The 23,030-nt window shown below is 42.8% G+C and overlaps 1 protein-coding gene across 2 annotated transcripts in view; it reads right to left on the bottom strand.

Annotated features, from left to right (window-relative positions):
* Positions 1–23,030, bottom strand: part of kcnip4a (potassium voltage-gated channel interacting protein 4a) — a 196,149-nt gene that overhangs the window by 111,125 nt on the left and 61,994 nt on the right. Inside the window, exon 1 of one of the 2 annotated variants that reach the window (XM_023794308.2) lies at positions 333–743. The exons of the other annotated variant lie outside the window; for it this stretch is intronic. Coding sequence (XP_023650076.2) covers positions 333–735 — 403 coding nt within the window. The 5' untranslated portion in view covers positions 736–743. Of the gene's footprint in view, positions 1–332; positions 744–23,030 lie in introns of those variants that run through there. 2 annotated transcript variants of the gene reach the window in all.

The raw sequence follows: 23,030 nt of genomic DNA on the forward strand, positions 1-23,030 counted from the left end.
ACAACCTTTCCGCCTAACAGGTGAGAGCAATCCGTCGCGAAGGGCAGCAATCTGTACGGAACTGACTGTCCCTCCAGCCCGGGGTCAGTACCAGCACCGTCGTCCTGACTGTCCCCAACCCCGCAAACTACCCCAGCACAGATCTCCGGGAGTGAAAAGGCAGAGAGCTCACGCAGAGGCTAACAAAAGCCACGGGCTCTCGTACCTAGGGGTGCAATTATCCCATCTCAGGTGGTAAACTACACACATCAGCCGCTGCCCCGCCAGCCACCACGGAGCCGGGGCCACACCAGCGCGTACCGCGCACAACTGACGCCGCTCACAAACTTTACCTGTGTTCAGCGTGCCCGTGATGAGCCTGAAGAGGTACTGGGCGAATTTCAGGATCTCCCGCTTGCATCGCTTCCTGCAGCCGCTCATGGTGGCGTGCGGTGGGGTGGGTGGGGGGAGCGGGGGCTCCTCCCGGCGCTGCAGTCCCCTCAGGGTAGAGTGCTTGCAGTGGGGGGAACTTGGGTCGACCCCCCCCCCAGTGCCACACGCTCGGAGCAGAGGCGGCAGTCCCAGTGGCAGCAGCAGAGGGAGAGGAGGCTCTGTACGGCCGTCACACACCGCAGGCTGCAGCTCCGTCAGAACCCATGGACCTGCTGCTGTCAGGTCATTAATGTTTCTCTGCTTGCAGTTTAGCCTGGGCTGCCAGGGAAGTGGTTTCTCTCTCTCTCTCTCTCTCTCTAACATTCTCTCCCTCGCTCTCCCCTTACCACTCTCTTGCCCGCCCTCTTCCTCTCTCTCTGTCTCTCTCCCCCCCCCCCCTCCCTGGCTCAGTACTTACTACAGTACCAGTGCGTGTCATACAGCACCATCTGCGAATCCTGCAAACCCACGGGCCTTTGCCTTGGAGGCGGGGCCACAGAGAGCGAGCGCGCATTGATGTAAAGAGCATCCTCCTCCTCCACCTCCTCCTCCACCACCTCCACCTCCTCCTCCACCACCTCCTCCTCTGAGCCGGCAGCGAAAACTGGCCGAGGGTCTCTCACGGCAATGGGGGCTCTCGACTTTAACGGAACCGTTGACGGGTACAAATATTAATGCCGTCAGCTCCCGAAAGAGACAGAAATTTGGGGAAAACGCTGAGGAAGAGAGAAAGGGGACTTCCGGGAGCCGTAAAGAGAGGAAGTTGGTGCTTCTTAACGTGCGGAGTGTCCAAACAGCAAAGTTCATACCTGCCTATGATGGACAGACCAAGAGACAGTGCAGGGAATATCACACATGCTGAAAATAGAGAATGTTCCAGAAATGTGACAAAACACCTCATGAAGTACATAATCTGCTAATTACCTCCTACTTCAATTACAGCCATCTGTCAGCAACAAGGTCCTCTTCTTCAATGACAGTCATCTCCCTGTGCCTGCTTTACATTTATTTCAATTATGTGTCATCTTTAAATTATCCTGGAGCCGGCTCTACTTTTCAGGAGACCCTTCAGGTACCATTCAGGTTTGAAATTAGGTGGTATTCGTACACTGTGAAATCACAACAATATGCCATTGAGACTTTTCCATTGCTGAAATTAGGTGGTATTCGTACACTGTGAAATCACAACAATATGCCATTGAGACTTTTCCATTGCTGAAATTAGGTGGTATTCGTACACTGTGAAATCACAACAATATGCCATTGAGACTTTTCCATTGCTGAAATTAGGTGGTATTCGTACACTGTGAAATCACAACAATATGCCATTGAGACTATTCCATTGCTGATATTAGGTGGTATACGTACACTGTGAAATCACAACAATATGCCATTGAGACTTTTCCATTGCTGAAATTAGGTGGTATACGTACACTGTGAAATCACAAGAATATGCCATTGAGACTTTTCCATTGCTGAAATTAGGTGGTATACGTACACTGTGAAATCACAAGAATATGCCATTGAGACTTTTGCATTGCTGAAATTAGGTGGTATACGTACACTGTGAAAACACAACAATATGCCATTGAGACTTTTCCATTGCTGAAATTAGGTGGTATACGTACACTGTGAAATCACAAGAATATGCCATTGAGACTTTTGCATTGCTGAAATTAGGTGGTATACGTACACTGTGAAATCACAACAATATTCCACTGAGACTTTTCCATTGCTGAAATTACTGTAGGTGGTATACGTACACTGTGAAATCACAACAATATGCCATTGAGACTTTTCCATTGCTGACTTACTATTTTCTCAGGTTCTCACAGTTCTCACTGTTCCTTCAGGTGGCAGTATGTTATTTCAGTATAAACCAAACGTTTAATTATCCCTTTAACTTTCCCTGTCATCTGCATATGAAATTGCCAAGTTACAAAACAGCTGAAACCTTTTACCATTTGAATCTCCATCAGAGGTTGTTTAAAAATGACATCCTTCATTTTCTGCATAATCAACCACAACTATTTACACTCTTACATACAACCTGGCCGAATCTCGAAAGATTCTCCGTTTATGTCTTGTCCTGTCCTCCAAATGCTACTGGTTGAATAGATCCCTGTCTGGTCCATAAATCATCTTAACATCTCATCATATGAATGATGAGGAGACACCAAAACCAAGGGCAAACGTCACTCTGAATGCAGCAATGATATGACAGACAGGCAGGCATGTAGACAGACAGGTAGACAGACAGACAGAATGGCTGACAGATAGACAGGAGGACAGACAGATGCATTATAGCAAAAAATGGATTATTGGAGATCACTTAGTCCCGACCCCTGCCAAAGAGAGACCCCCTGCATGTCTCTAAATGGGCAGTGATGGGGGCCTTTGATCTAACGCTCTGAAAGTCCAGATTAACTAAAGCTGGTTTCCCGAATGATCATTTCCAAAATAGCACAGCAGGGTTATACCTGGTGCATTCAATTACAGGGATGATGCAGCGACCCTGAGCATGCAGCAAAAGAGACAGCAGGGAGTCTTCACCGTTTATACTGACATGATAAAAGCTTGTTGCTGTGATCCAGCAATGTGGATGTAGAATGTCTGTTTCTAGATTTACATTATATCTTCAAATATTCTGGATCTATATCCTCTAACCCAGCATTCTGGATCTACACTACATCACTCAATATTCTGGACCTATATTCTCTAGCCCAGCAATCTGGATCAAACTTCTATGACCCAACTTTCAGCTCTTAGACAGTGGCTGCTTGATCAGTGCTCTAACATTTTATCTGCCGGATCTACAGTCTGCCGCACAACCTGCTGGATTCTGCGATCTGGGACTTCAGAGCGGCAGCACGGCTGTATCCCTGTCGGCTGTCACTCCCCAATCACTGCAATTCTGCTTTTTCTAAGCCTGGCATTTCTGCATTTAACTGAACATTCCTGAAGGTGGGGGAAATGTGCAAAATCAGTGGTGTAATGTAATGTATAACGATGGCAATGTCAAGTTGTTTTTGTTTCTTTTGGGGGGGGGGGGTAGTTTAATTTACATGAGAAATATATTACGGAATATAACTAACATGTTTTAGACACACTCCATTCTATGGATCTTGTGTTGGCAATGCTGTGCTATAAACACAGTCCCCTTCCAAACTAAGCCTTTGACGGCATGTTTCCCCTTTCAGACTTCTTGTTTAGCTCATAAAAGGTAACAGGTAATAAACAGAGAAATCTGGCGCGAGGACAAAATGAATGAACATCTGGCAAGCTGCAGCGAAACCTGCGAGCGTGGTGATCACGCTCGCATATGTTAAAAATGTCGAAGCACACGCTAACAAGTGTGCTTAAACACATTAAACCCGGGTCCCGCAGTACAGAGACGGCCTGTAGCATTTCCACAAACTGGTGGCAGGGCAGCTGTGATTTGCCCTGGGGGCAGCATGCATAGTGTACCCCTATTTGAACTTTGCCCTGGGGTCTGTAGCACAAGCCATAGTGTAGCTCTATTTGAACTTTGCCCTGGGGTCTGTAGCACAAGCCATGGTGTAGCTCTATTTGAACTTTGCCCTGGGGTCTGTAGCACAAGCCATGGTGTAGCTCTATTTGAACTTTGCCCTGGGGTCTGTAGCACAAGCCATGGTGTAGCTCTATTTGAACTTTGCCCTGGGGTCTGTAGCACAAGCCATGGTGTAGCTCTATTTGAACTTTGCCCTGGGGTCTGTAGCACAAGCCATGGTGTAGCTCTATTTGAACTTTGCCCTGGGGTCTGTAGCACAACTCTTCACTGACCCTCCACCTCCAATGTGACTCCCAAGCCTGATGCCCAAGCTCCAGCCCTCAGGTGAGAAATACTGTGACTATGTTTCTCACCCCTCCCACATACAATAGCTTCAGTTATTTACTTTTCAGTACTGCATTGGTATTCCGTCTCAGAAATGCAAATTAGCACAGAAAAGCACAATTTCACCTTTGAAAAGCTACTTCTTAAGTCTCGATAAACAGGACCAGATATTTCTGAGTTTCCAAAGCAAACTACAAAAACGGACAGAACAACTTTTTATTCACAATTCATGGCAAGGTGATAAGATAAACCTTAATGAAGTCACATTATTATCTCAAGAGAAGGACTGATCTTCCTAGAAGCCTTACGACTGACCTCCGTTGTCCTCTTAAAATTCAGCCCGTGTTCTCTGAAAAGGTATTTCGTTTATGAAGGGCAATGGAATTAGTCTGCTAGTCCAATCTCATAAATCTGCCTTCATTTATTCCAGGAGAAGTTGGCAGATGGGCAAAAAGTCACTTAGGTTCCCTCACGCCTCAATAATGGTCAGGGGGGCGGGACCCCTCTAAATTGTTACCTATTAGTTCCTTGCATATTAAGCTCTTCATTTTGCATGTAACGCCAGATTAAACATGTTGGTGGACCCCACGCACCAACCTACTGCATGCATAGTCATGACATTGTGGGTTGGTAGCATTACCAAGGTGTGTTTGCAGTGGATTCAACACAATATCATACCCTTTGTCCACCATGATGTAATGAGGTGCAAAATCACTGTTACTGTGTCATAGTCATGTAAAACCATTGTGACCACATCTGACCTGATATTACTTATGCACTACATCAGGGTTTCTCAACCCGGTCCTTGGGGACCACCAGACGGTCCATGTTTTTGCTCTCTCCCAATTCCCTGCCAATTGGGAGAGAGCAAAAACGTGGACCGTCTGGTGGTCCCCGAGGACTGGGTTGAGAAACCTTGCACTACATTGATACTCATGGAACTGACGTGGTACTTTCTCTCAATGTGGCATAAATGTTTCTTCACAGAACGTAAACTGAATTGTTGAATCTGCATGATGTGTAGGTCACGTGAGTTCTGGGATTTGAATCCACCCGCACTCTGCGTGGAGTTCTTCCTCTGTTGTACAAGTCTCCACCATGTACTACGAAGTCCTCCTCCGGTCCAAATGCATGCACTTAGGTGAAATGGGAAACCATGAGATACCATGGCCTGAACGCCACTATTGGCCACTATCCAGGGAAGGTCTGGCATCTGTGGTATTCACTCAGGCCCTCAGCACAGCCCTGTACTTGATAAATTGCCGGAAGATGGGGGAATGAGGTACATATACGTGTGCCCTGATAACAGAAGTGGATTTATAAAATTGAAAATGCAATTACAATGCTAAAGCTGAAGAGTTTTCTGTCCTGAAATGAATTTGAAATGAATGTTGTATATATATATATATATATATATATATATATATATATATATATATATATATATATATATATATGTATATATGCGATGATGTTGACATTGAAGTGTTTCCTCATCAAACCTTGGGCACAGTTCCCAGAAAAACTAAAAATACTCCCAGTTCAATTTAATTTTGAAAACCAATTCAGAATACCACATAGATAACAGCACTATTCACAAAAACTCTGAGAATGGCGTATGTAATAATCCCAGACTGCAAACACAGTCATTTTCTCTCTTCAGGTATCTATATTACAGTGCTTCTTTTTTAACCTTCCTTGTTTTATTACATTTAGTAATTATTGTTACAGAATCTTCGTTAGAATGCAGCTTGTTGGAAAAGGCAGTGTACCGTTCTAAAATTGTACTGCAAGATTTTTGTGGTGTGAGTATATATATTTGTCTCCAGAACCACTTCAAGGGTTAAGTTGCGAATTCAGAATTCGGAGATCCATTTCTGCACACCACTGATGTACTGAACTATTATTTTTGCACTTCTGGCCTTCCTGTTAGCTCAAACAAGTCTGGCCATTCTCCTCAGATCATTCTCATTAACAAGGTGCTTTTGGCAACAGAACTGCCGTTAACTGAATGTTTTTTTTGTTGTTGTTGTTTATCACACCATTTTCTGTAAACTCTAGACATTGTAGCCTGTGAAAATCCCAAGATTCTGAGATGCCACTAAGTCTGACGCCAACAATCACATCATGTGTGAAATCACTTGACCCAGTCTGCATATATATTTAGATGCAACCACAGTATTCATTGTTTGTAGGAGCAGGCTGTTCGCATTACCACTTATTACCTTATAAAGGAGCCTCTAAGTGTACACACACACACACACACACACACACACGCACAAACACACACACACACACAGGAACAATAACAGACCCAGAAGCATTAAAGTAATTCTTGAATAACAGATTCCCATTAATAATGTTCTCCAATTAACTGCTTTATTGTCTGTTTACTACCATTATAAACTATCACAGCAGGCGCACCAGCTTTCCTTCCCATCGGCTGACCATCGATCGCTCGTCAGTGCGTAACCCGGACAACAGCAGAAGTGCCTCTGCTTAAAGTAATGCACTGAGAACTAACTTGGGGGGGAACGATGGCCCCAGGCCCTCTGCTTTGAAGCTGCAGGCCTCAAGCAGTACGCCAGTGCGCCCAGAGGTTGCCTCAGTCCAAGCAGCAGTATTACAAACTCGCAAGATCCCGCTGAAGATGCGGCTGCAGCTCAATGCCAAATCACACCCCCCCCAAAGGCTTTCATTCATTTTAGATTCTGGAAAATGTTTGTACAACCCATCCGGCAAATTACAGTAAGGTGACACAAACATACATATAAACATATATATTTTTTATTCATCCATATGTCTGTAAACCACTTATCCTGGCAGGGTTGTGTGGCTGGAGCCTGTCCCAGGCAGCACAGGACACCAGGCAGGGATAGACTGCCCAGGATGCTCGACACACATACACACACTATGGATAATTTAGAGATGACAACTAAACCCAACTGTATATCTTTGGACTGCTTGAGGAAACCGGAGTACTCAAAGGAAAGCCACACGGCACAGGTAGAACATGAGCACAGAGCAGAGGTGGGGCTCAAAACAACGACCCAGGAGGTGTGAGGGAACCGCGATACCCAATGAGGAACCGCGATACCCAATGAGGAACCGCGCTACATGCATTTATTCATTAACAAGACTTCTGTTGTGACCCTGCGGTCTATCTTTGGAAGACTCGAGTGAAAGGTAGGGCATACCCTGGTCGGGATACCACTCCGTCTCATACCGCATCCTTTGACTGTAGAGGAAAAGCAAAGTATTTGCATTAAATTGATTCAAACAGAGAGAGAACATGCAGACTGCTTATGGAGATGGAATTGGAGATGTTACTGTACTTTTAGTTGCTGGACCACTCAGAATCTACCAGTATCATATCATCTACATTTTGACCATATATATATTAAAAATGCCTTGCTGAATTAAACATAATTTGGTGTCTCAAAGCAGAAACAAAACAACAACATTATGCTCACTGCAGGCAATGGACCAGACTTATTAAAAATGTCTATAAAGATAAATGTACTCGTAGCCTTACACTGAATATGCTGGGGAGTTAAGCATGGAATGGCAATATCAGTGTAGTGGATATGGTTTCTTGGATAAGCACCCATTTCAAAAGCTATTAACCAGAACGCCTAATAAAACTCAGGAAATTCCACCATACCGTAACCACATAGCAGTTGGAATTAGCAAAGTAATTGAACTAAGGGCATAGTTAGACAGGCTAATGGATGGGGGTATTGTCCAAGTTATTTAATGTTGACGTGGTGCATTTCCCTTAAGGACTGAAATCCAATTGATTTCTGTGTCTCAGTCCCTTGAGGTCTACATCCCTGGGCTACAACCTGTAAGAGGAGAAACTTTCAGCCATAGCGCTATTGCGTGAGGGTTTAGACAGCATGCAGATTTTGCTGACCACATTTGTTGTTTCATTAGATCACTCTCAATGTCTATTAATGCCGGGCAGTATGAATGAAAATTAGTATCACAGTATTTTTTTAAGAATCTGTCGATTTCACAGTAATGCTGATGAGCCGGTATACTACCCAGCACTACTGTCTATGAATGACAAATCCTTTAAGTATAATGGATTGCAATGGAAAGGCTTGCAGAAATTTCAGTCATTTCTCCGACATCCCTCCATTTTCTCAATTTCATTCATATATGCAATGTGTATATGTAAAAGTCTTAGGCAGCCAAAGATATTGATGTTTAAATGGTCTTCATGTTGGTGAAAGAATGTAATGGCATGCCTATGAAAGTGTGTCAGCTTAGCAATTTTAAAACGTCTCCCAGCACATGCAGCAACCATCTAATACACTCACACATTTGTTCACCACTAGCATTCCATGTCTGGCTAATTGATACCTCGTCAAATAATTTAATTAGTCAATTAATTAAGTAAGCTGGTGGTGAAATTTAACAAATGTTCGTGGAATGGCTGAGGTGCCCCTGAAGAGAGATCTGGGAACTGAAGCAGAGTTCATCTAGCCGTTCAACAAGATATTAGAAACCTTTGGAGGAGGGAGGAAATTCTTCTTTTTTAATCAGTGTTACTGTTCATTTTCATGTATTCTATTGTTAAATTGATTTTTTTTTTCTCTGAACGTAAGATACACTTACCACCTAGAAAATTGTTTTAATCACTTTCTTTGACGGCGTAACACTTATGCACAGTACTACAGTATGCATCAGTATTTCCCAAACCAGTCTTCGGGGCACACTGGACAGATCCATATTTTTGTTTTATCCCAGTTCCCAGAACACCTGACCCGAGCAATCAGGAGCTCTAAAAGCCTTACAGGTGTGATGGGAACTGGGATAAAACAAAAATGTGGATACGTCCAGTGTGCCCCGAGGACTGGTGTGGGAAACACTGCTATACATAATTTATATGTGTTACTGAAGTCTGTATGACAATACACACCCTCCCTGAGTAGTAATGAATTCCCCAAGCAGTAATGAATACCTCCAGCCAGGCTAAAGCTGTATATTTTGCTAGTGTTATGCTCTAGTCTAATTAACTGTAACATACTGGGTGTACCACTAGGTGTAATAAATCATCTTCTTTATGGCAATGTACAACATAACCTCCTGGGAAAAGATGAACCTCCAATCTAGTGTTCATGGGTTAAAACATTTCATGCTACGGACGTGTGTCATCCTGTCAGTGTGTTTTCTGATCTCTCTTCCTTGGGCTAGAATATGACATAAAGCAGGGTTTCCCGACCCGGTCCTCAGGGAACCCCAGACAGTGCACATTTTTGCTCCCTCCTACCGGAAGCCAGGAGGGAGCAAAAACGTGCACTGTCTGCGGGTCCCTGAGGACCGGATTGAGAAGCACTGACATAAAACCAGGATGCCTGTAGGGTAGGAGTGAAAGTGGGGGAAAAAATCCTGTGACGTAAAAAAATACTGAACTGAAACATATCTTATTTATGAGCAGTAGGTAAGTAACTGCAGTAGTACGGAGCAAGGACCATGAATACATGCATAAACTGACTGCATTCGTATTGAACATGGAAGTTGAACAGGATGACCTTGAGATAAGCAAGAGTAAATGAAATATATTACAATGAAATGTTATAAAACATTGTTTTGAGGGAGCACTTTTAGAACAGATATGCAAAGAAAAAGTGACCAACATATTTCTCTTTGTAACATAACATATTCATATGACTATAGTAAACATGTCACTGGCATTACAGTAAAATATCCATCCATCCATCCATCCATCCAGCCAGTCCTGGAGGCTATGGATGCAAGGCAGGAAACAACCCAAGATGGGGCACCAACCCATTGCGAGGCACACTCACGTACCATTTTACAGTACAATATTCTATATGTTAATTACTGTAAGTGATTTTGTTTTTCATATGCCACACAATCCTGTATGTTCTAAATATGCCATGACAGTAATTCATGATTGGATAGATCAGGAGAAAACAAATTACAGTGCAGATCGTAAAACACGCACTCACACTGGGACAAAGACTGGGAGACTCTACTCCATGACCAGCAAACACCCTACTAACTGTGGAATCTTAAATTTAAATCAATAATCTCAGAGTAATACATTATTAATCAACTTATATTGACCATACATACTATGTGAATAGCTGTGATAAATTATTATTCAAAACAGTCCAAAATTTACTGCGTGCTTAAAAATGATTCATCATAATTAGGCTATAGGTTATTCATTATAAACAGGCCTTAGAGTGTCTCCTGGGCTCAGATCCCAGAAGTGTGTGTGACTATAAACTGGGATGCACATAACTGGTACACAACAATGCAATCACCTTTAAAAGTGATACGATCAGCAATCGATTGCTGTAAAAGCGCAAATGCAAAAATTACTGTGCATTTTAACCTTTAAATGCTAATTCGTACTTCATTTGTGGTATAAAGGTTAAAATGCATGATAATTTCTTGTCATAGTGCAAATATACATAAAATACGTACACTTTTGCACTGTCACAGCACTCGATTGCTGCACGTATCGCTTTTAAAAGTGAATGTGTACTTCTGTACCAGTTTTGTAGATCCCTGGCTATAAACAGAAGTATCTCAGTGTTCCTCAGCTGTAAGTCTGGTCAAAATATGGACTCAATGCAGTTTATAAGTCTGAGAGAAAGTTCTGAGAATCTCCTTTGTGCCGAACAAGTTTGCACCAGTTAACAAGGTCACTTGCATCTGTAAACATTCATTTCACGCGTGCAGTGGACACCTGATCACACATCCTGTCTCTTTTGGGAACAGCACCACGTGTGTGAATGTAATTGGTCAAAAGTGAGATATTTCACACGTTGGACAGGGCGTATCAGGAGAATATAGGTGTGGGAATCTGGAAGTTTGGAGAAAGACTCCCAAGTCGCCCGGTGGGACTCCGTGCCTTTTCTCGAAGCATTTTAATCTCATGCTTTGTCTTTTGATCCCCTCATTAGATGTTAGAATATTGACCATGACTGAATTCTCTCATTTATTGTTGCCCTCCTAAGGGAAAGAGAGCAAACGTGAGGAGAGAGGAGAGAAAAATGAAACGGAAAAAAAATCCTTTCAACACAGAGAGGAAAAGCAGAACTAAGACAATCGCTACCAACGATGCCCTCTAGCTTACTATTCATAGAAAGGGTGCATACAGACACGTGCACACACACACACACACACAAACTGGGGGAGTGAGGGATGTAATCATGGTATGGAATGTAAATGTAAATATATCATCTGTCTCCAGCATGCCTCCCCCAACCTAACCATACCCGAAAGAAATGAGAGCATGATTACATCTAAACAAACAATGTCATCCTCTACTAATACCACCCAGTGAAGACTTACAAGTAGGGGGGTTTAGCGTATGGGTTTACCCAGGCTGAAGCCCAGGGGCCTCCGCTAAAAAGGGGCCCCGTTTGACAACTTTTACCATCACCATTAAAAATAGTGAGGGGGCCCCTGGCAACTCAAAAAGCCCAGAGCTCTCTAAAAAGAGCTCTCTGCTAATGTGCTTCTGAATACAAGCTGCTTGGTTTTGCTCATTTACTCTCTGTCGAGACCCAGCTGTGAATTTGGGCATGGCAGAGATTTACACTAGGGGCCAAATTTGAGGAAACACTTGAAATTTTTAGAGATGGCAGGACCCTTATTCCAGTTACTGCAGTTACTTATTTAATCATCCAGTGTATGATATTTGTAACATTCTTTGATTGCTTATACACATTACTGCCAATATTCGTGTAGCAGTTTTTAAAGCGCAGTGCCTGGAATGGTAGGAGTTTCCACAATTTTGGCCCCTAGTGTGGATGGATAATGTAACCGGATGCCCCATAAAGTGTCCACACACTTATAAAAAAAAATTCATTGCTGACTTTTTTTTCCTGGAGGTAAATGAAGCAGTGGTTCACACCCAGTCATCAAGCACCCTGGATCGCCCTGTTCTTCAAAACCACGGCACGCTCTTCAACATTGCCTTTCATCACTTATCTCTAGGCACTGCAACACCTGCCGTGGAAAAGTCTCATGGACATCAGATTGGAAACATCAGTCTGCTGCTCTGTGGATTCCCCTGCTGTTACGGGAAGAAAAAAAATCCATAAACACCAGGAAGTAGCAGAAAGTGCTGACTTCTCCTTTCCGGCATTACGCGGCCGCATTGCTGCTAATCAAGCGCCTGACAGGTTGTGGTGACAGGTCGCTGTGTTCCACCACAGGACACAGGTCAGCATTTTTACGGCTTCCCGATACATTACACTGGATAGTCTTCTCTCGCCTATTTCCTACAGACGTCACTGTTTTAACGTACCTTTACTTAGAACAATTCCTAATATATTTGCCACACTTGTACGCAAGGGCATAACGGTGGGCTAAGCACTGGGGGAGTTGAGGTCTGGGGGGTCCAGGGGTTTGCATTGGCTGGTTTTAATTATCGGGGGATATGCAACCCCCCCCCCCCCCCCATGATTTATGTCCATGCTTGTACTGCCCTAGAAGCAGGTCCTCCACCTTGCAAGGAAAATGTGGGGGTTGGTGGCAGGACTGGCACTCCTGCCACCATAAAAACTTCACACTGGTCCATTTGGACTAGTGTGGTGCTGAGGTATCACCCACCACATGGCTGCATTTGGGTTCTCATCTCTTGTACGTCACAATTGGGCAAAGGCATCTGCTGAATATGTGAAATGAAAATGCAAAATGCAGTCATCTTTTAGTACATATAATCCAAAATATTTGTTTATACCACAAAGTGCTAATACTGGCCTAAGTGGCCGGTCAGAAACATAAGTCCTGTAGGTCGTGGTCTGTCATAGGTCTTAGTCGCAGGAGCCCACTCAGGGTACCTGGAAGGCACCTACTGAGAGCTAGAGATACACAGGCTAAGATGACAGTATTAGCCGATATTCGTTAAAAGTCACGATATCGCCATCAGACCAATGTGTCAGTCTTGGCTAAAATTATTGGGCAATATTTAAACTTTATCCATCATTGAACATTAGCAGCACCAAAGCTAAAGACACAACTATTAAAATAATGGAGATGACCGCGTTGGACGACCAGTCACTTTCCGTATTGGAGGACGAGGGATTTCGTTAGCTCATTCACCATTTAAGAGATCTCAAAGTACCGCCCCACGGCATGTTTATCATTCATTATTAAAACTGGCCCACAGATCTATCTTTCGTTTTTCATCAGGATAAAAAATGATGTAATGACATTCTGCTAATCTGCGCCGGAAAGCTTGATGAATTTCACCGCCAGCAGTGCCAGTGATATTACACAAAAATACATCAGTTTTTGGCCAAAAATTCCCACATCAGTACACCACTACTTAGAGATGTAATCAGTTGAAAGGAAGCCTTAATTATTATTATTTCTCCTTTTGTTATATTTAAAAGGTACAAATTTCAAACGGACACAAGAGCTGGGTCCTTCCCGTGGATTTGCCCTATAAAGTTCAAGAGAAACATGAAGAGATTTGGACTCTTATAGTGTGAAATGAATCTCAGTTCACTTAAACTATGGGATAAGGGGATAGTTTATCTTCACAACATTTCTGCTGAGAAGGTGCAGCAGAGAAGGTGAGGTCAGCAGACCAGTGATTATCCTTCTGAAACATGGATGACAGGACATGATCCCCCCTAACACTCTAGCTAACAATCAGAGAGGAAAATACACCTGGCTGGGCACTAGACAGTAAGACAAACACTCCTGTAATTTCTAAAGGATTAGAAATCAATTGCCTTTCCACAAAGAGTTATAAAACATGTTAATGCAAACTGCCTGTCCTTTTATCTTTACTGTTTTTTTACCCAGGCGTTCCCAGGATGCTCCAATATTTCAGGGTGTACTAGTCTATTCTCAGCAGACTCATAGGCTGTAAAGGTCACCTGCTGACTCAACAGCTAATAGTGCTGATTACACGATGCTCTCTGGGAATAATTACGTGATTTTGGAGGCTTTCTTTTTTTTAACCTTCTTGCAAGGGCAGTCTTATCTTACTGCTGATGTTCTGCTCCATCCATACCGGCATTTTGTTTGTTTCAGTGTATCCTGATCAATAAATAATAAAAATGACAAGCAAAACCAATCACCAAGTAAGTAAGTAACCAGTAACCAAACCAAGTGTAAAATTACTGAAATAATTTACTGTACAAAAGAACTAGGTGCATTATACGGACAAAAGTATTGGGATATTCCATTCTTAATCCATAGGCATCAATATGAAGTCGGTCTCCCTTTTGCAGCTATAACAGCTGCCAATCTTCTAGGAAGGCTTTCCACAAGATTTTGGAGTGTGTCTGTGGGAATTTTTGCTCATTCATCCAGAAGAGCATTTGTGAGGTCAGGTAGTGATGTTGGATGTGAAGACCTAGCTCACAACCTCCGTTCTGTGTTTAATGGGATTGAGGTCAGGGCTCTGTGCAGGCCATTCAAGTTCTTCCACACCAACTCACCCAACCATGTCTTTATGGACCTTGCTTTGTGCACTGGGGCACAGTCATGCCAGAACAGAAAAGAACCTTCTCTGATCTGTTGCCACAAAGCTGGGAGCATAGAATTGTCCAAAATGTCTAGGTATGCTGACGCATTAAGACAACCCCATACCATTATCCCTCCTCCACCAAACTTTACAGTTGGCACAGTGCAGTCATGCAGGTAATGTTCTCCTGGCATCCGCCAAACTCAGACTCATTCAACAGACCAGAGAAGCATGATTTGTTACTCCACAGAACCTGTTTCCAGTGCTCCAGAGCCCAGTGGCAGTGTGCTTTACACCACTGCATCTGACGCTTGGCATTAGGCTTGGTGATGTGAGGCTTGCATGCAGCTGCTCGGCCATTTAGGTCCATTCCATGAAGCTGCTGGCACACAGTTGTTGTGTTGGGGTTAATGCCAGTGGAAGTTTGGAACTCTGCAGTAACTGAGTCAACAGTGTAATGGTGACTTTTACACACTATGCACACCTGGCAAGCTCACTGTGTTACTTTACGTGGTCTGCCAAATCGTGGCTGAGTTTCTGTTGTTGCTAAACGCTTCCACTTTGCAATAACACCACTTACAGTTGACCAAAGAATATCTAACACGGAAGAAATGTCATAAATTGACTCATTACAGAGGTGGCATCCTATGACATTATCACGCTTGAATTCACTGAGCTTCTTTCAGAAATGTTTCTAAACCTGTCTGCATGCGTAGGTGCTTGATTTTATACACCTGTGGCAATGGGTCTCAATAAAACACCTAAATCCAATGACTGAGTAGTGTGTCCCAATACTTTTGTCCATATAGTATATTAGGATTTAACTCCAAACATTGAAAAAGATTCAGTAACTACATATCGCAGTATTGTCCATTTTGCAGTCATTTTATTTTTATTGCTATTTTGTTAATTTTTATTGATTTTTATACAATTTTATTTTTCTTTGTGCTACGTATTTCCTTTCATCTGGAAGTAGATGAAACAACATTTCACTACACAGGACTATGGTGTATGATGCATATGTGACAAAACTTGAAAAATGAAACCCATATAATAATATTGTAATATTGTTCATGACTGCTGGCTTGTCTTGCAAGACCGTGGTGAGTTGCTGGGACATGGTGGGATATTTTTGACCACATAACTGGGTTCAGCCTATGGTCAAAGTACTGTCAAAATGATTGAATATTCAGATGGCTGTAGAATGTCATTTTGACTGTCGGGCACAGAGAAGCCAGTTCAGAGCAGGAAAGCATTATCTGGTTTAAGAGCATCCCCAAGGTCAGGGATGAAGTTGCTTCTGAAGGATTGAAGCACCATGTTCTGGGCACGGAAAACTTCTTCAGCCAAATGAATAAGTAGGTCTATCCATACAGTCTGCTGCACATGTTTATTAATAGCAGTCAAACACCTTACAGTCATCATCATGACATCATTTCCTGTCCAACCGGAAGTATCATTAAACAAGTTCAAATTAGAAATGATTTGATCTTGGGGGGGGGGGGGGCAGATACTGTAGCCCCCATACCTCAAGTGCTTTGTGGGCATGATTCCTGCTGTCATCTCTGCATGTGAAATTCACACATTCACCCCATATTCATGATGATTTCCTCCCACAGCCCAAAAACATGGCAATGCAAACTGCTGTCCCTAAATTGCCCATATGGGGTGAGTGTGCTCTGCGATAAACTGCCATTGCATCATGCCTCATTCTGGGATGTGATCCAGTCTCACCTATAAGTGATTGTGAAAAATAGACGGATGGGTCATATCTCAGTTGCAATAACAGGAAAGAGATGAGATTTTGAAACCTGTAGGTAGGGTAACAGGATGCTGTCAATGTCCACCTGGTTTTCTCACCACATAATTTGCTTTTTAAATTCTCACTGAGTGAAAGGAAGTAGCCGGAACACAGTGTAATCCTGCTCACCATTTCAGAGCCTCATTCTTTTTTCTTATGCCTCAGATACAAAGAGTTAACAGCTAAGGAGAGACTTCTCCAAAAGCCTGCAGAAGTTTATTTTTTAGTTTCAGCATTTCAGAGTTGGTTTCTGTCCGTCATCAGCCTCCTCTCATGTGACACGTCTCTTTGGGAGTCCAGCCGCGCACTTTTGGCCTGAATCCTCTTGCTCTTACTTGGCGAAACTGCGATCAATTTTTTTTTTTTTGTTTTAAGTCCAGAAGGTCTCATTTACCGCAAAGAAAATATCACAGGTTTTTATGTGCATGGCAGCGGCTGGCTGAGTCAGAGGACTCTGCCGATAATGGAACAGTACCAAGTGCCTCACGCTGCACACTGCAGTGCATCCTCTAGGCAGCCACGACAGGGAGAGGGGACGAATGAAAAAAGAGGCCGAGAGACTGCCGACACCCGTCCGAGATGAAGTCATCGCAGCCGACAATCTCAGGGCACGGGTCAGAGCTGATAAATTAATACTGGCAGAATTGGAAAGAGGACAGTCCCAAAGAAATAATGAAGTCCTTGTTCACAATTACCCCACATTCGCCTCATTGCTCTGGCTGCAGGAAACGCCTGATTGCTCATAGCTGCATATTGTTGCACTGAGTACAACTAAACCATTCCATTGATCACCCCCTCCCCCCCCCCACCCCAGTCACCTGACCCTCTCGGAGTGGAACAGGAAGCTGACACTATTATTAAAACATGGATGTAATGCTGTCATCCAGAATTGCACACATGCAAAAAATTCTAATGAAAACAGTACTACACTGGTTATTATAAACATCAAAGGATTATGAAAATAGTAGTTAAGTACATTTGGGTATGTTTTTATTATATAAGAGAACACAAAGGTCTAGTTTGTCTTATAAAAATACATTTTTCATATAACATTTTTACATTTAATTTGAGAAGCCAATAACCCTGTTTTATATCATTCAGGTTAGTAGAAAAATCTAAAGGTTTTCATATTACCATGAATACACTGTATTTTCCTTGAATCCCTAACCCCCTACACACACACACACAGCCCACCCCATCCCATATGTAAAGAGAATGACCTTTAATAATTCCATAATATTTTTTACTAAACCATTCCTGTTGGAAAAATGCCAATTAGGCACCCAAAAAAGCAGCGTACATTTAAAAGTTTCCCACATAGCCTCTGTTTCTAGTGACACTCACAAATGAGCATTTTAATAAGAATCTTTAACGTCTCAGAGCTTATGCTCCAGGAATTGTGTGCTAGCATTTGTTTTAGGAGTCACAGCACATGAATAGAGACTCACACACAGTAGACACCTGCCACAAGGCTGCCTTTACCGATGACACTAAAATTCAAATCTATGCCGGCTAATGTAGCCCAGCGTGCATAAATATAGCTACTATTTTTCTCAATCAACTGTCTAACCTTCAGATAAGCTAAACACACAAAAAAAACAAATGTCTACTTCTGATGCATCAAATTACCTTTCATAATGTAGTATTGCAAACGTAATTTGTCAGCCTCTCCTTTGGAAAAGCACTTTACGTTTTTTGTATTTTTAACTCTGCCGATGCATTTGCCGTGGCACTGTTTCGTTAAGCTAGGTTGGCTGGTGATGTTCTTTGGGGTGAAATCCAGTTCGGCCACCAGCGAGGCCTTAGGGACTGTGAGGAGAAAATTAAGGCGACTGAAGCGAAGGAGCACAGCTCAGAACAAAGAGCGTTCTGTGCTCATCTGCAGAGATCTTCCCACATGAGAGACAAAGATACCAGAAAGGTAAAACACAGAGCAAAGGACAGTGTCTAAGACCAATGCGCGACCAATGTTCCAACAGCCTACTCAACTTACATACATGTACGGCTTACATACACTAGTGCAGGGTTATTCAATTCAGGCCCTCGATTCCAAATCCAGGCCTTGTTTTCAGTTCTCCCAGGTAGTTAGTTCAATAATTACTGATTCTGATTGGTCAGAGGCTTCACACCTGGCTCACAGGTGAAGGAAAGCTGGAAAATCAGCAGGGCTTGGACCTTGAGGAAACACCTCCAATTTTTAGAGACTGCAGAACTTTATTGAACTGTTGCTCCAGTTACTTAGGCCTTGTTCACATGTACATGGGTATTTTTTTAAAACATAGCTTTTTCTATGCGTTTTGGCCTTTCGCAAATGGCATTTTGGGTCACTGAAAACTTAGCTTTTGCAAAATTCCATCCAGGGTGAAGATTTTTAGAGACTCCGTTTTCAGTGTGGATGTGTAGACAGGGAAAACAGAGTTTTTGGTTTGTAACGTCATAGTGTGCGCCATTATCTGCTTCATTTGACGTCAGAGTGCGCGCCATTCGCTGTTGACATTAGGCGAGTTTGCTCTTGACGGCGCGTTTTTAGCATTTCCATGTGGACGGAGATTTTTTTTCATCCATTGTACAATACATTCTCTAATTATTTATAAACATTACCACCAATATTCGTGTAGTAATTTTTAAAGTGTTATGCCAAAAATGCTGGGTGTTTCCACAATTTTTTTCTTTAGACTGTGCACTTGCTTATGCATATCACTGCCAGCCACACACTATGGATAATTATGGCTGCTTAACATTTGCAACTATTGTTTACTTTTACAAATAAAATAATGTGGCGAACAAACGAGTCGTGACTGGGGAATCCCCCAAAATATATTTTGGTTACATGGGGGTGGGGATCACCTTGACAGGTTTTGCCGATGGCTGGGGCATGAAGGTGATGGTCTGCTTCAATTAGACACGTCTCAAAGATCGCCTTGCCGCTCGTGACTGGTTGCTGATCGCTGGTCTAACGTCTCGTCTCTCTATACCTATGTCCCCCATTTCCCCAGCGTATGCAACAAACAAAACGCTGACAGAGGCTTCAATTGGAAATTTAGAAAGATAAGCTAATATCACATCATATCCTTTATTTCCAGTACAGTGTTGGCCAGGCACTATTGTGGAGATTCGGAACTGAATGGCAAAAGCACAGAGTGTAAGGTGATGCAATAGTGTGGATCGCACACTTATTAATTCTCACTCCATAATTCTCTCACATACACATACAAAGGTTGTAATTATATCTTTTGGGGAATTGTCCATTCATTTCTATGAGGAAAATTCTAATCCCAACATGATGACCTTAACCTCTACCCAGCCCTAACCTTAACCATAAGTAACCAAACAAAATATGAGACTTTTGGAATTTTTAGTTTTTTAACTGCAGTCGCAGATTTTTATAAAATTGAGTTTCCCCTTTTGTGGACTGAAAAAATGGACCCCACAGCATCAAAATATCAGGTTTTTATCGCACTGTGGGGACAACTGGTTCCCACAAACTAATATACGCATAACACACAAACACAAAGCAAGTTAATGTCTCCAGACATCTGAATTAGTTTGGCAGGAAATAGGAGAACCCGGCGGAAACCCAAAGAAAGAGAGAGAGAGACAGGGAAAACACGTATCACACCTTAGAGCTGCGGCCAAATTCGAACCCACAATCAAAGCCACGGAAACACAAGCTCCCCTGGGGTATAACTGACAAGCCAGAAGGGGGACCCACGAAAAGGCACCCTTCGCAAAATGAGGATGCATTTTACAGGCCGCCTCCTATCACTTTCAGGTCGCCGCTAAGCCGAAATTCCTGGGATGCAACGTCGGCAGAATCGAGGACAGCGGGCGCAAGTCAGCAGGCCAAAAAAAGATGGACCGCAAAGATGAGGAGAGTTTAAACTGCTTCCGGTCTCTGCGGAAAGCCCGAATGGTAAGTTCCCCTGTCTCCGGGGGAATGAAATCGCTGCACTTCAGCTCAGATGCTGAGGAATTGAAAGGAAGAGAAGCATGAAGAGCTGGGGGAATGTATCTGTGTTCCGCTAATTTGGGCCATTTCATATACTCCTGATTCTTTGTTTTCTCCCTCTCAGCTCGCCATGTCCCATCCACAGCCCTCGCTCCCTCCAGAAGGGCCGTCTTGAGCCTCGAAGAGGAATGAGTCAACAGAAGCAGCTCTTACTCATCTGCCCCTCAAATGTATTTGCGATTCTCTGGCCTGCGTACTTTTAAATGCATGAGAGCTATCAGCCAAAAGCACATTTAAATAACAAATCTGCTAACAAACAGAGCTTGGCATTACACTCAGCTGTCCCAGTTCTGAAAATCATCCACTTGTTCTTTTTCGTATACACCCTAAACTTATATTCTAATCAAAAAAAGCAGAAATATTCATGCAAAGAACCCAAAATATATTCCTCAGACAGACATCCGAAGACTGAAGATTAATGAATTTTAATTTTAACAGCAAACAAGCAATGTGGTGGGTGTCTATTCCAGGCAGCAAAGAAGCCATTCCAGAATAAACAGGCAATCAAACTCCATGGGCAATGTAGAGATGCCCGGTCATGGCTGCGTCTTTCTGGACCGTGGGTGGAACTCAGAATACCTCAAGCAGAACATGCACACAGCGCACTAACACAGAGCTGGGGCAGGAGTTAAACCCCGAACCCTACCAGCGTGAGGCCAGCGCGCCCCCCCAACAGTTGGCCGGGCTAAGCCCGAAGTACCCCCATTAAATATAAATACATGTATTTCCATTGTTTGATTTTATTCGTTATCCTTACCATTATTTAGAGCCTAAACTTACCGGGCTCTTGCAGTGAGACTGAGACATGGTTAAGAATAAGATAAAACTGGACCTGGTTTTGGACCGGCCAGCTTCCCGGAGGGCTCACCGTGATGTTCCGAGGCACCTTTGCCTCACAGGTGCAAAGGACTTTCACTCGTCTGTCAGTCTGTCCAGAAGAAAAGCAGTTTCCAAGGTTTCCTGACATCATTTCAGACCCTCTCTTCCGGGTATAAAATACAACTAATTTGAACCACATTTAGCTACAGGAAAAGAAAAAAAACTTACTGGAGTGTGCTCAGAAATTCTGTTGCAGATTCGGTAAGAAGGAGCTCTTTCTCTGTAGCTGAACCAGGCCCAAGGGAACCCGGAAAATTAGCGCGATAAAAAAAATCCGATAATGTCGGCAGTATAATTTTATTTGGTCAGAGATGAAACAAATACAAATAGTTTCAGTTAAACGGTGCTCTAATGACTTGAGATCAAATCAAAGTTTATTAATAATTAATTAATGATGAACAAATGTGAGATCAGTATTTCACTTGTCTTATTCATGACTTCTTCCTTCAGTAGCTCCTTAGTAGACTTGGTAACACTACTTAAAGCAGTCATATAAATGCATTATACATACCTTCATAATGCATTATGATGCATTTGTAAAGCATCATAAACACGGCTATAACTGTGTATAAAAAGGTATAACACATCATAGCCAAGTTTATTATGCATTATGAATGCTCTATGAAGCTCTCATCTATAATGCAGTATAGATGCCTTCATAATGCATTATAATGGTCAGTATAAGAATTACGGATGCTTTGTACTGCCTTACGAAGGTATTTATAGACATAATAAACATGGCTATAATGTGTCATGCCTTTTAATATAGTTGTGTTTAACTTTATAATACTTTATGAAGATGATCAGTATTTCACTTGTGTTATTCATTACTTGTTCCCTCAGCTGTTCCTTAGTAGTTCACAAAGGTTTACAGAATGAACAGATACAGTAACAAATACAGTAACTGCTTGAGAAAACGTCGCGATTTGTTAATGATGAATTAGCATGAGATCATCATGTAACTAAGCCTTAGTTTATGGTTAATTACTACATAAGTAATAGTATAATACTATATTATTTGTGCCCCCTCAAGGTAAGTGTTACCAAGTAATGACTAAGTTAGGCAGGAAGCTCAGCATTTGTTCCTTTTCTCATCATAAATGTTTCGAGATACATTGTTACATTGTTGATGCTGTTGGCAGCTTTCCAGCCTATTTTATCCGCACCCAATACATAGACTGTGGCCTGTATCGAATCCCCGCATTGTGTATATTTATGTGAGTGCCAATAGGTCTCTTCCCTCCCCATCTGCCGCATCTGAAGTGGTGCGTAAAGTCCTGCGTTCATCGGCCGCCGTCTTCCTCCGAGGCAGACGCACAGCAGAGGTACGGTCTTTCAGCTGGATCTGGCACAATATTGAAACGCTGGCAGATCCTCACACAGGCTTTGACTCCATGAACTGGGGCCTGTCCTGGAATAACCCCCAGCCACTAATTACATCAGACATTCCCTATTTAGCATGAATTATCATCTCTCTGTGTAAATGTTATTATCAAGCTGCTTGACAAATTATTTTAGCCTAACTAGTTAGCGTAGGTCCCCTCGCTACACGCGCTCAGGATCCAGCCTATGATCTGTGAGCGATTCAAGGTCCTGCTTA

The sequence above is a fragment of the Paramormyrops kingsleyae genome, chromosome 12, assembly GCF_048594095.1.
Source record: "Paramormyrops kingsleyae isolate MSU_618 chromosome 12, PKINGS_0.4, whole genome shotgun sequence".
Taxonomy (NCBI): Eukaryota; Metazoa; Chordata; class Actinopteri; order Osteoglossiformes; family Mormyridae; genus Paramormyrops; species Paramormyrops kingsleyae.